The following is a 16,771-nucleotide window of genomic DNA, read 5'->3' as shown; positions in this document are numbered from 1 at the left end:
CCCTATGCGAATGGCTTGCAGGACCTCAGATTCCAACCCCCTCCAATTCTGGTGAAAAAAATCTTATTTCTCTCCCAGCATCCAATCTTGTCCACTTGACATTGTAAAACCATCTGCTACATCAATCAACTGCTAAGTGAGATTCATTACAGATTCAAAGGGTCAAGAGCACAGAGTTAGCCGTAATGCCACTTGAAGCCAAAGATAAGATCCAACACATCAATAGGTCTGTTCAGTTCCGCACAATGTTAAAGAGTGAGAAGCGACATTCCATTGGGAAAATATGAAAGTTTGATGGGAACATTTTGTCCTAAAAATGCCCTGATGCCTTACAAGTTTATCAATTGTGTGCACATGCTTACCTCAATCTCGCTCAATTAGTACATTGTTTTCGAACTTAACTTGACCTTGCATGAAACAACTGCAAAAGACTGGCGTTTGTAATCTCAAAGTTAATTATTAGTTCCAGAAAAAGGGGCAAGAAAATCTGCAACAAACAAAACTTGTTAATTTAGAGAGTTCTTTTCAAATATAACACTGGATTAGTTACATAAGTGACAAAGCAAATATTAAACTAAACAACATGGGAGTGGGTTTATCAAGTGTCTGATAAGAATGTCACAGACGAGTAATCCAGAGGCCCAGAACGAGTGACCTCAGAACCTTTATTAAACCATACCACAACTACATTGAGAGCTGGAATTCAGATTTGAAAAATCTGGAAACAAAAACAGGTGATTTGAGTCTGATGCTGTAAATATTCTCTTTCAAAATAAGGAAACATGTCATTCTGACAGCTGTCCCACACCCAGAACAGAGCTCTGAAGGACTCGATTGTATCAAATCCCTAATTTCCTCAGGAAAAGCTGAGGCAGGCAAAAATGCAACAGTTTGGTTGGTGTGGAGGGCACGGTACACAATAACGTTTCTTTCATAGGATGTGGGCATTACTGAGAGAGCCCTGCTACATGTTGCCTGCTACATGGAAGTTATGGGTCAACTACGTTGTCGTGATTCTGGAGTCAGATGTAGGGCCAGGCTGACTGAAAACAGCAGAGTTTTGTTTTCCAAGAGTGGTCACATTAGAATCATAGAATCCCGACAGTGTGGAAATAGACCATTGGGCCCAACAAGTCCACACCGAGCCTCCGCAGAGTAACCCACCCAGTCCCATCTCCCGACCCTATTATTGTACATTTACCCCTGACTAATAGAGTCATAGAGATGTACAGCATAGAAACAGACCCTTCGATCCAACCCGTCCACACCCCTGAACAATCTGGGCAATTTAGCCTAGCCAATTCACCCTAACCTGCTCATCTTTGAGTTGCATTTGGATTACGGAGACTAGCCTCTGCATGGCTGACATCTTATCAGAATTCAGACAGACCTACACTTCTCACTGACTCAGAAAGGCAGCCAACAGCAAAGACCTCTCCCACCCCAGTTAGAATCTTTTTCGATCTCTTTCATCAGGCAAAAGATGCAGAAGTTTAAACACACCCACCAACAGGTTTAAGAACAGCTTCTTCCCCGCTGTTATTAGACTGCTGAATGAACCTCGCAAATTTCAAACCTAATGCTGATCTTGCACTTTCTGCACCTTTGCTGCAGCCGTAACATTGTATTCCTTGCCCAGTTCTATGACATTTGCATACTATGATCGGCATGTACGGCCTGCAAAACAGAACGTTTCACCGTACCCACCTAGACACATGACAATAATAAATCATAGAATTCCTACTAGTGCGGAAACCGGCCATTTGGCTCAACAAGTCCATACCAACTCTCCAAAGAGCATCCCACCCATATTCACCCCCTACCCTGTAACTCTGCATTTCCCATGGCTAACCCACCTAACCTACACATCTGTGGATACTATGGATAATTTAGCATCGCCAATCCAACTAATCTGCACATCTTTGGACTGTGGGAGGAAACTGGAGTACCTGGAGGAAACCCGCGCAGATACAGGGAGTGTGTGCAAACTCCACACAGACAGTCGCCCGAGGCTGGAATCGAACCTGGGTCCCTGGCGCTGTGAGGCAGCAGTGCTAACCACTGAGCCACCATGCTGCCCAAATCAAATCAATTCACCAGCTCCCATGGTGAGTTTTAGTCTGGGCCCCTAAATGATCAGCCCGCTGATGTGATCGCAATACTACAGTCACCCAAGCTGCTGGTCCTGAGAAATTCAGCACCCTGGTTCTTGACCCTCCACTTAAACTATCACCATCTCTCTCTCTCTTTCACACACACACACACACAAAATGTTTCAGTGAGCTGCTGTTTCACACTCCCAGTCAGAAAACTCTCAGCAGTGAAAACCAGATTTGTGAAGTCTCTCTGTCAAACCACAATCTAAAAACGGCATTGGGGTGTGTTGTCCACCACGTTAAAGTACAACAATAAAACCACTAAAACACATGGCCACCCTGCAAATTCTGAGGGCCATTTCTGAATAGTGTCGCGAGTGTGGTGCTGGAAAAGCACAGCAGGTCAGGCAGCATCCTGAGCGCGAGAAACGATGTCTTAGGCAAAAGCCCTTCATCAGGAATCTTTTGCCCAAAGCGTCGATTCCCCTGCTCCTCGGATGCTGCCTGAGCTGCTGTGCTTTTCCAGCACCACACTCTCGACTCTAACCTCCAGCATCTGCAGTCCTCACTTTCACCCATTTCTGAATAGTGCCAATTGCACATTACCCACTGACACACTTCTTTTTAAAAACCACCAGGACATAAGAATTTGCAAATTTGTCAATTTGCTAATGGGACTAAATACTAATTCAGAATGTTAAGGACTTAATGCGAAATCAAAGCTGTAGGTACATAGAAAAACAGAAAATAAGTTTCAATTCCAGTATGGCCTCTCTTTCACTGTCCATAGCTACTTTCAGCAGTACCCACTGTTTGTATTTCCAACGTTACAGTGTTGTCTACACAGTTTAGCTCACAGTATTAGATAATTCTGTTTTCTTTTCCAACTTCAAAGTGAACACAATGTTCAAGAAGAGACTGTACTGGTACAGTCCTGTCAACACACTGTTATCCACCAGCTGAACCCTCACTGTGACACGCAGTCGAGACTAAACATCACTCTGCACAGCTTGTTTGGCCAATATTACAGATATATTTGGTAAATGGGTTATTTCAAAATGTTAGCTTTCTAAAGTAAAGGCAATTCACTGTCACAGCATCCACCACAAATTCCACAGGCCATGCACCTAGAACTTCTGGCTTGGAGGCAAGGACGCTACCCACTGTACCTTTGATGTTAAACCATGCAAATTAAATATCAACCGAGGTTGCTATTCTCTATGTCAGTATGATCCAAGGGGACTGAGTGTAAGATGTGATTACCAAACTGGGCTGAATTTATTCTAGTAGTTGCCAGGATAGTCAAAGCAGCACAATTGCTTTCCAGGCTATGGGCAGAGTTGCACAGATTGTAGAACAGCACAGGACAGGCCCTTCTGCCCCCTGTGTCTGTGCTGACCATGATGCCATTCTACACTAATCCCATCTGCCTGTATGTGATCTGTATCCCTCTATTCGCTGCCTGTTCATGTGTCTGTCAAAATGGCTCTTAAAACCTTGTTATGGTCTCTGCTTCTCCCACTTCCCCTGGTGGCACATTCCAGGCACCTACCTCTATCTTCTGTGGCAAATACCTTCCTCACACACCACCTTTCAACTTTCCCCCATCACCTTTAACCTATGCCCCACTGTATTTGACATTCCCACCCTGGGAATAAGACTCCAATTTTCCACCCTATTGATGCCTCCCATAATTTTATACACTTCTACCAGGTCGCCCCTCAGCTTGTGACACTCTAACAGAAACAATCCAAGTTTGTCCAACCTTTCCTTACAGTGAATACACCCCAATGCAGTCCTGTCACGTTCATTACCTGGCCCTGTCAAAACATGACTGAACCTCTACCTTCTCCTCAATCACTCCACAGTTCTGTTCCAATTGTGTGTTGCATCCTGTAATCAATAATGAGGAAAGTTTGCATCAAAATACACTCACATCAGTATAGAACATCTTCAATTATCTGAACAAGACAGATCGGGAGTATTTTGTTTGGATGACTGTTTGGATAACGGATAACGTTTTCACAGGACCTTGAAATCTTGTTCAGATAATTGATGTTTGGATAATTGATGTTCGGATAACCAAGATTGTTCTGTAAACATCCAGGAATCTCAACTATCAGAGCCCTTTGGCTTCTGCACCCTTTCACTTTTAAACAGATCTGGAAACCTGAAGTTTTGGTATTCTTTTTACATATCCCAGACTAACTTTATTGTGCCATTTTCCTTAGTTCACCACCTTTCTACATCCTGGGGGGGCTTTACTAAGTATTGCAAATTACCTCAGTAAATGTTTAACTTTCAACTAGCTTTACACAGAAACTTCGAAAACAGAAGCAGGAGGCCATTTGGCCCTTCGAGCCTGCTCCATCATTCACCAGGATCACTGCTGATTATCTAACTCAGTCCCCTTTCCCCACTTTCTCCCCCATTCCCTTTGACCCCTTTAGTCCCAAGAACTACCTCCAATCCCTTCTTGAAAACATTCAATGTTTTGGTCTCAACTGCTTCCAGTGGCAGAGAACTCCACAGGCTCCCCACTCATTGGGTGAAGTAATCATCTTAATCCATAAAATCTTCTCATACAAACTGTGATCCCTGGTTCTGGATTCCCTGGAACATCCCTCTTGCACTGACCAACACTCTACCTCCACCCTCCCCGAACTCTGGTTATTATAATCTTAACTGATCCAGTTGCTCTTCTGACATGAGTCCTGTGATTCCATGGAATCAATCTGGTAAACCTTTGATGCACTCCCCTCTAGAGCCCAAAACCAAACTCACCGAATGCTTACCGGACATCTGATTGTTCGTTTTGAGCTGTGTTGTTTCAGGCGAAAACCTCAGCTATCTGACTGGTGAATCCACTACCTCTGTTTTTAGAATTAGCTTTATTGTCACATGTACTCAAATGGGTGCAGTGAAAAGTGTGTAAGTAACTGCTTATAGTACTGTCTTAGGTCCCTAAGTACAGCTTTTCCAGTTCAAAGTCCTTGGAAAAATAGAGATGTTAGAAAGAAAGTCCAGCATTGCAGATTTTGGAATAAGTTAGAGGCATAGAGTCCTACAGCACAGAGACAGGCCCTTTGGCCCAAGCTGGTCCATACTGACCACAATGTCTATCTACGCTAGCCCCCATTTCCCTCCTCTTGGCCCGTATCCTTCTAAACCTTTCCTACCCATTTATTTATCCAAACGCCTTTTAGAAATACAGAACGGAGACCAAAAAGGACAGAGATACTGTCTTCCGACCCAGTTCATGTGGACACCAAGCTTCCAGTCCACATTGGGCCTTAATCCAGACGGTGCCAGGCTCCACCTCGGGGGTCACTATGCCAGGAGGTCAACCTGGTATCACCACCTCTGGACCAGAAGTACACGCTGAGGCCATGCCAGGCTGGAAGACTGCCAAGCTTTAAAAAAAAATTCCCAAACTTCTTTTTTAAAAATGTATTGCTCACAGAATATGAGGATCGTCACTTGTATTCATAACTCTTCCTTAATCACCCCGGAGATTAAACCCAGTCATTAGGATCACAATAAAGTGTTTCCGAGGTGGATAAGTAACTGTGCACAGCAATTGGTATTGGCATCCTGAAACTGCTGCAGTCCATGTGCTATCATGCCCAGAGGAAGGGAATTCCAGGATTCTGACCCAGTGACACTGAAGGAACGGCAATAATATTTCCAAGACGAAAGTGAGGACTGCAGATTGGAGTCAAGATTAGTGTGGTGCTGGAAAAGCACAGCAGGTCAAGCAGCATCCGAGGAGCAGGAAAATCAAGTCAGGACCATGACTCAGAGAAAACTCTTTCTTGTTTGTCTCCTACCCTGTTTGTCTGTCTGTCTGTCTGTATTGTGTCCTTCCAGCACTGCCCCTCTCTCCTCTCCATTCCACAACACGACACATCTCTGCTGTCTGATAAATGCCATGCAGCACTTGAGGTGAGGAGCGTAGCTACATTTAAAGGGTAGTGTTTAAGTGCAACATAAAGTCCTCACAAGTTCAAGAAGACCATGTCAGAAATCACATGACACCAGGTTATAGTCCAACAGGTTTATTTGAAATCATAAGCTTTCAGAGCGCTGCTCCTTTGTCACTAACAAACCACTGCACCTGACAAAAGAGCAGCGCTCCAAAAGCTGGTGATTTCAAATAAACCTGTTGGAACATAACCTGGCGTCATGTGACTTCTGACTTGGTCCACCCCATCCAACACCGGCACCTCCACGTCATGAGGACCACTCTCTCCTGACAGAGACTAGAGGAGAGTTTAATCTGAGGGTCATCGCATCTCGGGAGTGGGCCAAGGTTGGGAAGGCAGCGTCCTGCAAGCTAACGTTAGCTGGTACAAGAATTCAACCCAAGCTGTTGGCATCAATACACATTGCAAACCAGCCATCAGCCAACTGAACTCAACGACCCATGCTGTGCCCACCCTTTACTTCAGTGTACAAGGGATAAATGATAGGCTAATAGGGAAAGATGAAGTAGGGTTGAGAAAGTAGAATAGAATAGGAATAGAATAGAATTCCTACAGCATGGAAACAGGCCATTTGGCCCAACAAGTCCACTCCCCTAACCTATTACATTTCCCTTGATTAATGCACCTAACCTGCACATCCCTGAACACTATGAACAATTTAGCATGGCCAATTCACCCTAATCTTTACATCCTTGGATTGTGGGAGGAAACTGGAGCTCCTGGAGGGGAACCACGCAGACATGGGGAGAATGTGCAAACTCCACGCAGTTGCCTGAGGCTGGAACTGAACCCGGGTCCCTGGCACTGTGAGGGTGCAGTGCTAACCACTGAGCCATCTGTAGTAGGGTTGGAACAGGCTAACTTTCTCTAACGGCTTGTCGTGTTGAATGGTCTGTCTCAGTAAACCCCAGGCATTGCCAGTCTCTAGTGTGGACACAGGCCCAATGCCCCCCTGTAAGTTTCATCGGCTTTTACCTTTGATTTAGTGGACGGATCTTCTCCAGAGCATGGAGCCACTTTTCCAGCCGGCTTAATGCTGAATGCACGAGCGAAACGCGATCCCTGGAGAATTGCTGCCATCTCTCCGTCCACCGTCACTGCCTCTCCTTCCTGAGCAACAGGATTTAAAAAGAAAACAGAATTTAATTCAGAGGGAGCTGGAAAAGCAGGCAGGAGGCAAGCACTACCATCTCAAAATCTCGCTTCCACAGGAAGTCGGTACAGGAACGCAGGCTGGGTACGTACCAAAGAAGCCAAAAAAGCTGCAGATGCTGGAATCCAAGGTAGACAGGCAGGAGGCTGGAAGAACACAGCGAGCCAGGCAGCACCAGGAGGGGGAGAAGTCAATGTTTCAGGTGTAACCCAAAGGGTACTTCCAGCCTCCTGCCTGTCCACTTTCCAAAGGACACAGGGAGAGTACAGGGGGGAAACGGTGATGCTGACAAGCCAGGATGAAGTGGATAGAATGAGGGAAGTATCAGGTGGCTGGGCTGAATGGCCTGTTTCCCTGCATATATTGTAAGAGAGAAGCACCTTTTAGAGTCATAGAGATGTACAGCACGGAAACAGAACCTTCAGCCCAACTCGTCCATGCCGATCAGAAATCCTAATTTAATCTAGTCCTATTTGCCAGCATTTGGCCCATCTCCTTCTAAACCCTTCCCATTCGTATATCTCTACAGATGCCTTCTAAATGCTGTAATTGTACCAGCCTCCACCACTTCCTCTGGCAGACCTTTCCACACACGTACCACCTTCTGTGTGAAAACGTTGCCCCTTAGGTCCCTTTTAATTATTTTCTCTCTCACCTTTAACCTATGCCGTCTACTTCTGGACTACCCTATCCTGGGGAAAAGACCTTGTCTATTTACCCTGTCCATTCCCCTCATGATTTTATAAACCTCCAAAAGGTCCCCCCTCAGCCTCTGACACTCCAGGGAAAACAGTCCCAGCCTATTCAGCCTCTCCCTATAGCTCAAACCCTCCAACATCCTTGTAAATCTTTTCTGAACTCTTTCAAGTTTCATAACATCCTTCCTATAGCAGGGAGACCAGAATTGAATGCAGTATTCCAAAAATGTCCTGTACAGCCACAACATGACTTCTATACTCAATGCACTGACCAATAATGGCAAGTGCACCAAACACCTTCTTCACTATCCTATTGACCCGTGATTCCACTCTCAAGGAGCTAACTTATTTTAGAGTTAGAAAAAAAGCGAGTATGGGTTAGACACAAAAACAACACTTAGCTATTCCTCTGTTGTGAGGAGCTCCCTTTACTGAGTTTCTCCAAGGTCAGCTGTGAACTTCACTACTTGTTTGTTTTTCGGAGTGTGAACTCCCATGTGCAGAGACACTTGACACCAGTCAGCTGTGAACGATCACTGCCTTGACACTGCAGGTTCACTGCACCTCCTTGGAATTTACCGGTTTGGAGATTTTTAACACCTCGACAGTTTGTCTGTGTTTCCTGGGCTAGGGCAGGGCCACGTTTTGCTACCAATGTCCAGCAGCCCTTGAGAAGATCGATTTGAACTGAACGGCTCACTGGATCAATTCCGAATGAAGACCTGATCACATGACAATGGGCCTGGCGTCACCGAGAGGGCTTGATGGTTAAAGATGACAAACTGCCCTCCCTTTAGTTTCACGGTCACTGTTACTGATCCTAGCAGTTTCTTTGAAAAGAAAATTCTATATTTTACTAACTTTTGTAATTTAAAATTCCTTAACAATCATGGAACAATTTGAACACATACCTCTGGGTTCCCAGTCCATCAGCCCCCAGTGTTCCCAGTCCAACTGTCCCCAGGTTCCCAGTCTAATGGCCCCAGTGTTTCCAATCCAACTGTCCCCAGGTTCCCAGTCTAATGGCCATGGTATTCTCAGTGCAGTCCCCTCGTGATTGGTTAGTTCAGTTAGCTGAACAGCTGGTTTGAGGATAACACCAACAGCATGGCTTCAACTCCCACACCGGATGGAGTTACCTTCCCAATTTCTCCTCCCTTACCTGAGGCATGGTGGCCCTCAGGTGAAAGCACCATCAGCTTACTCTCTCTCTCTCTCTCTCTCTCTCTCTCTCTCTGTGTGAGAGAGAGAGCAGCCTGGTGACCCTCTGGGACGATGGCCTCTAGTTTCCCAATAAACATGTGATCATGCCCTCTTGAATAATCAAAACAGTTTCTAGTTGCAAATCTTGAGCGGACTAGGATTTGAAACCTGAAACTTACATTAAAGGTGTAGTTGACATCAAACTTCAGCTTTTCCTTAAAGCCTCTGATTGATCCGTTGTAAGTCACACAGCACTTGTCTTTCGGACAGCTGGCCGGGATTTTGAACAGTCGGTATGTGGCAGAAACAAACTGGAAGTCTCCTAACAGGAGAAAAAGGAAAATTTAAAATGGTCTAAAGAAAAAAATTGCAGCAATCACCTCAGCCAGAGGGGGAAATTTAAAATCAAAATTTCTGCCACTTTACTACAATCTAAATTGGAAGAATGAGGAAGTTGAATAAAGAGCTGACAGGTTCAGGAGGTGATGAGAACACATTAAAGTAATCAGGGAGGCTTGTCAGCTTTCCCAGAGAGAAGGGGAGACAGAGAGAGAGAGAGAGAGAGAGAGAGAGAGAGACAGAGAGACAGAGAGACAGAGATAGAGTGAGATAGAAAGAGACAGAGAGAGGAGCCAGACTCTCATGAGACTGTCATATGATCAGAGAATGATTCAGCACTGAAAGAGGTAATTGGCTCATTGTGTCCATGTGAAAACCAGTCAATTCACACAGGTTCAAATCCCAACATAGTAGATCGCAGAATTTAAACTTGATTCATAAAACTGGAATTAAAAAGCTGGTCTTAGTGACAGTGAACAATTTTATCACCAATTGTTGTAAAACCCCATCTGGCTCACTAACTTTCTTTAGGGAAGGAACTCTGCCATTTTTACGTGGTCTGGACTCCATGTGACTTCAAACCCACAGTAATGTGGTTGACTCCTCACAGCCCACTGAATGGGATGAGCTACCCAGTTTAAGGGCAATTAGGGGTGGGCAACAAATGTTGGTTTTGCCAGTGACACCTACATCCCACGGAAGTATCTCTCTCCTCTGCCATTTGCTCATATGTCTGAGTCTACCATTACCATCCATTAGGTGACCAGTGAGGAGGACAGAACAGCACATTCCAAACCACAACTTCCACCATCTCGAGGGACTAGGGCAGCAGATACACGGGAACACCACCCACTGCAAGTTCCCCTCCGAGCCACCCACTACCCTGACTTGGAATAAAAACAGAAAGTGCTGGAGAAACTTCGCGTCCCTGGACAAAGAAACAACGTTAACAATGCGAGTCCGGGGGGAATCTAAGATGGCGGCGATCTGAGACGATCACACTGCAGAGCTTCGCATCGCAGCAGAAGCAGGACGGTCCTTTAACCCGCCCAACCCAGGTCATCAGGATTTCTTGGGGCGTTGGAAAGATTGTGAAGCCCCAAGAAACATTTAAAAATTGACTTACCTGTATTTTCAGCTGTCCAGAAATGCCTAAAAAGGGAGGAGAAGCATCTGAGGCCGGGCCTGCAGCTCAGCCAGCAGCCTCGAGCCGATTACTCTCCAGGACCTGGTGAACCAGCTCTCGAAATCTCGCGAGATGTTAGAGAAACAGATTGAAGAGAAGCTGGCTCCAGTCTCTCTCATGCTGCAGAAGCATGAGCAGCAGATGGGGAGACCTGGAGAAGAGGACGGATGAGGTGGAGCACAGGGTCACAGTGGTGAAAGCTGATGCCAGTTCATTCAAGGAAGAGATCCAAGCCCTGAAGACGCAGGTTCGTAATTTGCATGACCAAGTGGATGATCTTGAAAACAGGGGCAGGAGAAAAAACATTCAGATCATCGGTCTGCCTGAGGGTAAAGAAGGTGATCGGCGTGCGGAATTTGTTGAAGATTGGCTTCCGAAATTCCTTGACTTGGAGACTGGCAAGAGAAGATTGAAGATAGAGAGGGCTCACCGGGTCACAGCACGGAGGTCGGGTCTGGGTCAATGCCCTCGTCCTTTCCTGGTGCGGTTCCATCATTACCGGGATAAGGAGAGAGTCATGGAGGCTTCCAGACTCCAGGGGAAGGATCCAAAGGCCCTAATTTACGAGGGGTCTAAGATCATGTTTCTTCAGGACTTTTCAGCAGCGGTGATCCAGAAACGAAAATCGTATGATGGTGTCAAGAGAAGATTGAAGGAGCTTGGGATTCTCCCTGAGATATCCGGCAGTGCTTCGGATCACCTTAGATGGATCCATGCATCGGAGATATCGACACATCAGAGAAGGCAAGAGACTTTATGGACAAACTAACCTAATTTAAACAATTGTAGTATGTATAAATATCGTTGCTTGGGGATGCATTTATCATTCTGTGAAAGAACTGGAGGAAATCCGGTTGGAGCTTTGTTTATCCCCTTTTTTTTCCTCTATTGATAATAATTTGGTTCAAACTATGTCTGGCGGTGGTTAAGATGTACATTTTAAATTTCTAAGTTAGGACATACCAAAGGATTTATTCCCTTTTTTTTATAAAAGAATTTTTAAAATTCATATTGATATTGTATGGGGTGTTTATTATTTTTAGCTTGTGCTTGCGATGCGGCTCTAGCTGGGAGAAGTGAAGGTGGTTGAGATGGTTAGATGCCTATTTATGGGCAGTTTGGGACGGGTAGTTGCCCTCTCTGGGCAGGGGATGAGTTCCCCTACTCAGCGCTATTGGCGCTTTATATGTTGGTTTGTTTTCTGGATTTTGTTGTTTTTTATTTTTGATAATTTTGTATGTTTGTTAAATGTAGTGGTTTTAGTTTATGTAGTTTTTATATTTGGTGGATCATGCGACACTAAAGCTCAGCAATTTGTGGTTTGGGTTCCTCCTCTCTGGAATTTAAATGTAATTGCAGAAGATTATGGCTAATGATTTGATTAAATGGTGTACCTGGAATATCAAGGGAAGTCACTCACCAATTAAGAGGAAGAAGGTACTCTAGAGTCTTAGAAAGGAGAAGGTGGATATTGCTTTGTTACAGGAGACACATCTGGATGACAAGGAGCATCTGAAATTACAGCAGAATGGCTTTGACCGAGTCTATTTTTCATCTTTTAATACCAGAAGTAGTGGAGTGGCTATATTGGTAAGGAAAAATCTCTCATTTAAATTGTTGGAATGTGTTAAAGACACATACGGGAGGTTTATAATTCTTAAAGCCTTGATAAATGGGGAAGAATATGGCATTTTAAATGTTTATTGTCCCCCAGCTCATCCTCTTAAATTCTTGGTAGATGCTTTTTCTAAACTGATAAGTCTCAAGTCTCAGCACATCATTATAGGGGGAGATTTTAACTGCCTCATGGACCCCACAGTAGACAGGTTGCCTAAAGGTCCCTCAATACCCTGTGCATAAACTAAACAGTTATTGGGTTTGTGTGGGGAATTAGGATTGGTGGATGTCTGGAGGTGTCTCCATCCTACAGGTAGAGATTTCACGTTTTTCTCCAATCTGCACAGATGTCACACGAGGATTGATTTTTTTCTGAACCCTGCGGTAACCCTGGATCTGGTGGCATCCTGTACGATTGGTAATATTGCCAGCTTTGATCATGCTCCAGTGTGCCTCGTGGTTAAGATTAAGGATGTTACAGTGAATTCAAGGTACTGGTGAATGGACCCCTTTATTCTCATGGACAGTAAGTTTGTGGAGTATTTCTCTAGGGAATTTCGGGCATTTCTAGACATCAACATAGGCTCGGTTGATAACTCATCTGTTCTCTGGGAAACTGCCAAAGCTTATGCCAGGGGGTTAGTTATTTCATATTCCACAAGTAGGAAGCGGCAGAAGGGTGAGCAGCGATGTCTCCTTGAAGCACGGTTGAAGGCAGCCAAGAAGGCCTATTTTGACAGACCCTCGTTGGTCAAACTACAAAGGATTACGGCACTGCGGTCTGCACTAAATTCTGTGCTCACGCAGACAGCAAAGAAAGAGCTGGCTTTTGCAAAGCAAAAGTTATACGAGCATGGTGACAAGCCAGGCAAATACTTAGCATACCTTGCCAGAAAGAGAAATGCCCCACAAACCATTACAGCGATTAGGGAAGGGTCTGGGAACCTAACATGTGATTCTAAAAAGATTAATGTGGCGTTCCAGAGATTCTACTCTAAGTTATATCAGTCTGAGAATTGTGAGGCGGGGCAGACCAAAATGGAATCCTTTTTTAGAGATCTGAAGCTCCCGGGTGTGACTCCCGAACAACAGTTCTTTCTCAATGCCCCATTATCAGAGCAAGAAGTGCAACAATCTGTGAGGCAGCTTCAGAATGGAAAGGCGCCCGGTCCTGATTGACTTCCCAGTGAATTCTATAAGGAATTTATAAGTATACTGTCAGGGCTGATGCTGAATATGTTTAATGATTCATACAGTCATGTTTGTCTCCCACCATCTCTGAGAGAGGCCAATATTTCATTTACCCTTAAAAAAGGGAAGGATCCAGAAGACTGTGCGTCATACAGGCCCATCTCGCTCTTAAATGTGGACTTTAAGATCCTCTCCAAGGCTCTTGCGTTAAGGCTGGAGACTGTGTTACCTTCTATTATTAAAGAGGATCAGACGGGCTTCATAAAGGGTCGCAGATCCTCCAATAACGTTAGGAGGCTGCTTAACGTAATTCAAGCATGCCAACAGCAGTCAATACAGGGATTGGTGATTTCTTTAGATGCAGAGAAGACATTTGACAGAGTTGAGTGGCCGTACCTTTTCTATACTCTAGACTGGTTTGGTCTGGGCGAAGTTTTCATAAGATGGGTAAAGGTTCTCTACAGTGTACCTCTCACGGCGGTCATTACCAACGGGGTATGATCAAGCAATTTTAATATTTCTAGGGGCAGACGGCAGGGCTGTCCCCTTTCACCATTACTTTTTACGTTGGTGATTGAACCGTTGGCAGAGGCCATTCATGGGGATCTCAATATATCAGCTCCAGAAGTGGGGTCAAAATTATATAAGATCTTGCGGTATGCAGATGATGTTCTAATTTTCTTGACAAATCCAGCAGTTTCAGTGCCTTGCCTGATACAATGCATTCATGCGCTTGGCGCTTTTTCAGGGTATAAGATTAATTTTGCTAAATCAGAGGCTATGCCTATGGGTGGTCTTACAAAAGAGTTGGCTCTTGAGAGTGACTATAGATTCCTATTTAGGTGGTCACGGGGGGGGGGTTTGTGTATTTGGGCATATTCATTACTCCAGTTCTGGATTGGCTGTTCAAAGCCAATTTTACTCAATTATTTGAAAAAATTAAACAAGATCTCCAAAGATGGGAGGCACTTCCAGTTTCATGGTTGGGTCGGATAGCACTTATTAAGATGAATATTCTCCCTCGTTTGCTATACCCTATACGGATGCTGCCCCTGATTTTCAATAAACAAACACTCAAGAGACTGAACAGTTGGTTCAGCTCCTTTATCTGGCACCGTAAACGGCCCCTCATTAAATTAGCCAAACTGTAGTTGCCTCACAGATTGGGGGGGGGGGGGGGGGGGAGTAGACCTTTCGGACATTAAAAATGACCAATTAAGCTCGCTTTTGACCTACGTAAGTGATTGGGTTTGTGGGGACCCTCTTTCAATATGGCTAGATATCGAAGTCTCCCAGGCAAGGTGCCCTCTTACCAGTTTGCTGTTTTTGGACAAGGTGAGGACAGTTAGGGAATATTGCCATAACCCAATAGTCATCAATACTGTTAAAGCATGGAGGGCAATTTGGCAGAGGGAAGGTAATCTTGGCAAAACATCTTTGTTTACACCTTTAGTGGGTGTGCTGAGTTTTCAACCAGGTATGATAGATTCAGGATTTAAATGTTGGGCAGCTAGGGGTGATTTATTTGAGGGAGATGTAATGATATCCTTTGATCAGTTAGTACGGAAGTACGAGTTACCTAAGAGAGACCTCTTTCGTTTTTTTCAAGTTAGGGATTTTATTCAAAAAAGGACCACACTTTTGACTGATCTCTACAAATCTGACATAGAAAGAGGGGTACTAAGGGCTAAGAGTACACTCTCTGTAAGTACTCTATATTACCAATTGGGGGGTGCCACCTCAGATGAGTTTGATCGACTCTGCAAGATGTGGGAAAGAGAGCTGGGTGTTGAAGTTTCTTCAGAGGCATGGAAGGATATTTGGGAGAATGCAAGGAAGATATCAATTTGCAATAGGACCCAGGCTTTACAGTTGAAGATTCTCCACAGGGTCCACTTAGCCCCAGACCGTTTGTCAAAATTTAAACCCGGGGTATCTTCAGCATGTCCCAAGTACAAGGTCTGTACGGGGAGTCTTACCCATTGTCTTTGGTCTTGTGACAGGCTTCAAACATATTGGAGTGCTGTGGCGGGTGTAATGGAGAGGATTTTAGGTGTAGGGGTGGAGAAGGACCCTATTTCACTTCTTTTGGGCCTACCCATTGTATTTCCTGCAGACTCGCATAAGGCAAAACTTTTCAATATTCTTACATTCTGTGCAAGGAAGAATATCTTGCTAGGTTGGATATCCGAAAACCCCCCAGGCCTACCGGGTTGGTGGAAGATTGTTATGGAGCATATTCCCCTGGATTTTCTCACAATTATGGTACACCAGAAAACTGAGAATTTTTACAAGACATGGCAACCCTTTTTGAAATACCTGGACACAGATTTATCTGCCACACTAACAAGGGCTTTTATATAGCTGTAACGATTGTGTTTCATGAGTCCAATATCCAGGGAGGAGGAACTGTGAATGTATGAGTATTTTGTTTGGCTGGGCTGAGTTATTGCTATTTATTTTTTTGTTGTTAGGTATTTAAATAGTTAGTTAGTTAAATAGCTAATTTAGGGTTTTTTAAAAATTTTATACTTCTCTACATATGTTTATACATTCATGTAGGAGGGTGGGCTGGGAATTTTTTTTATTATTTGGGTTTAGTTTTGTACTATTTTTGGACTGTTTTGAATAGCATTGTTGTGTATTTGTTGTAATATTTAAAAATCTCTTTTTTCTTAATAAAATAACATTATATAAAAAAAACAATGAGAGTCCAATATGACTGGAAATCTGCATCGGTGTTCCTTCACTGTTCCCAGGTCCTGGAATTCCCTCCTTAACATCACAGTAGGTGGACCAGCACTGTGAGGACTGCAGTGGTTCAAGAAGGCAACTCACCCCCACCTTGTCAAGGGGGCAACTAGGGATGGGCAATAAAGGCAGGGCCCAGCCAGCGACACCTACATTCTGTGAATGAATTATATTATTAAAAAATCTAAAGACAGTGAGAGAATGGAATCCGTGAAATGTTCACAGGAACGAATGGCTTTGATTTTGGAAAGCACCCAGAGAAACCATGATAATTCAGAATGTGCGTGTGTTTGGAGGGGGATCCAGGGATCCAGTAGGTGGATATCCCATCCTTTCTCCTTAAAATCTGAGCTAAACAAACAGCATTTGTCAAGTAAATGTCAGTCAAAACATGAAATCGTGATTAACTCACTCCCATATGCAGTTTTAAGTTTTATATGACACCAGAAAAAAAACTCTAAAAAGGTCGAGAGATTTCATCTGGTAATTAACCTGCTATTCCATTACTGCTACTTTTCACTATAAGTTTCAGAACTTTGGGGAAAAGAGAT

General features: G+C 44.2%; 1 protein-coding gene across 2 annotated transcripts in view; it reads right to left on the bottom strand.

The window, feature by feature from the left end:
• as3mt (arsenite methyltransferase) overlaps nucleotides 1–16,771 on the bottom strand; it is a 57,726-nt gene that overhangs the window by 7,502 nt on the left and 33,453 nt on the right. For both annotated transcript variants that reach the window (XM_072557107.1, XM_072557108.1), the window contains 2 exons: nucleotides 9,316–9,458; nucleotides 7,058–7,192 (listed from right to left, as the gene is read on the bottom strand). In XM_072557107.1, the coding sequence (XP_072413208.1) occupies nucleotides 7,058–7,192; nucleotides 9,316–9,458 (278 nt within the window). The remainder of the gene's footprint in view (nucleotides 1–7,057; nucleotides 7,193–9,315; nucleotides 9,459–16,771) is intronic.

This window comes from Chiloscyllium punctatum, chromosome 38 (genome assembly GCF_047496795.1).
Source record: "Chiloscyllium punctatum isolate Juve2018m chromosome 38, sChiPun1.3, whole genome shotgun sequence".
In the NCBI taxonomy this organism is placed as follows: Eukaryota; Metazoa; Chordata; class Chondrichthyes; order Orectolobiformes; family Hemiscylliidae; genus Chiloscyllium; species Chiloscyllium punctatum.
Note: the sequence above shows the minus strand (reverse complement) of the source record. Positions and strands in the feature narration are given on the sequence as shown.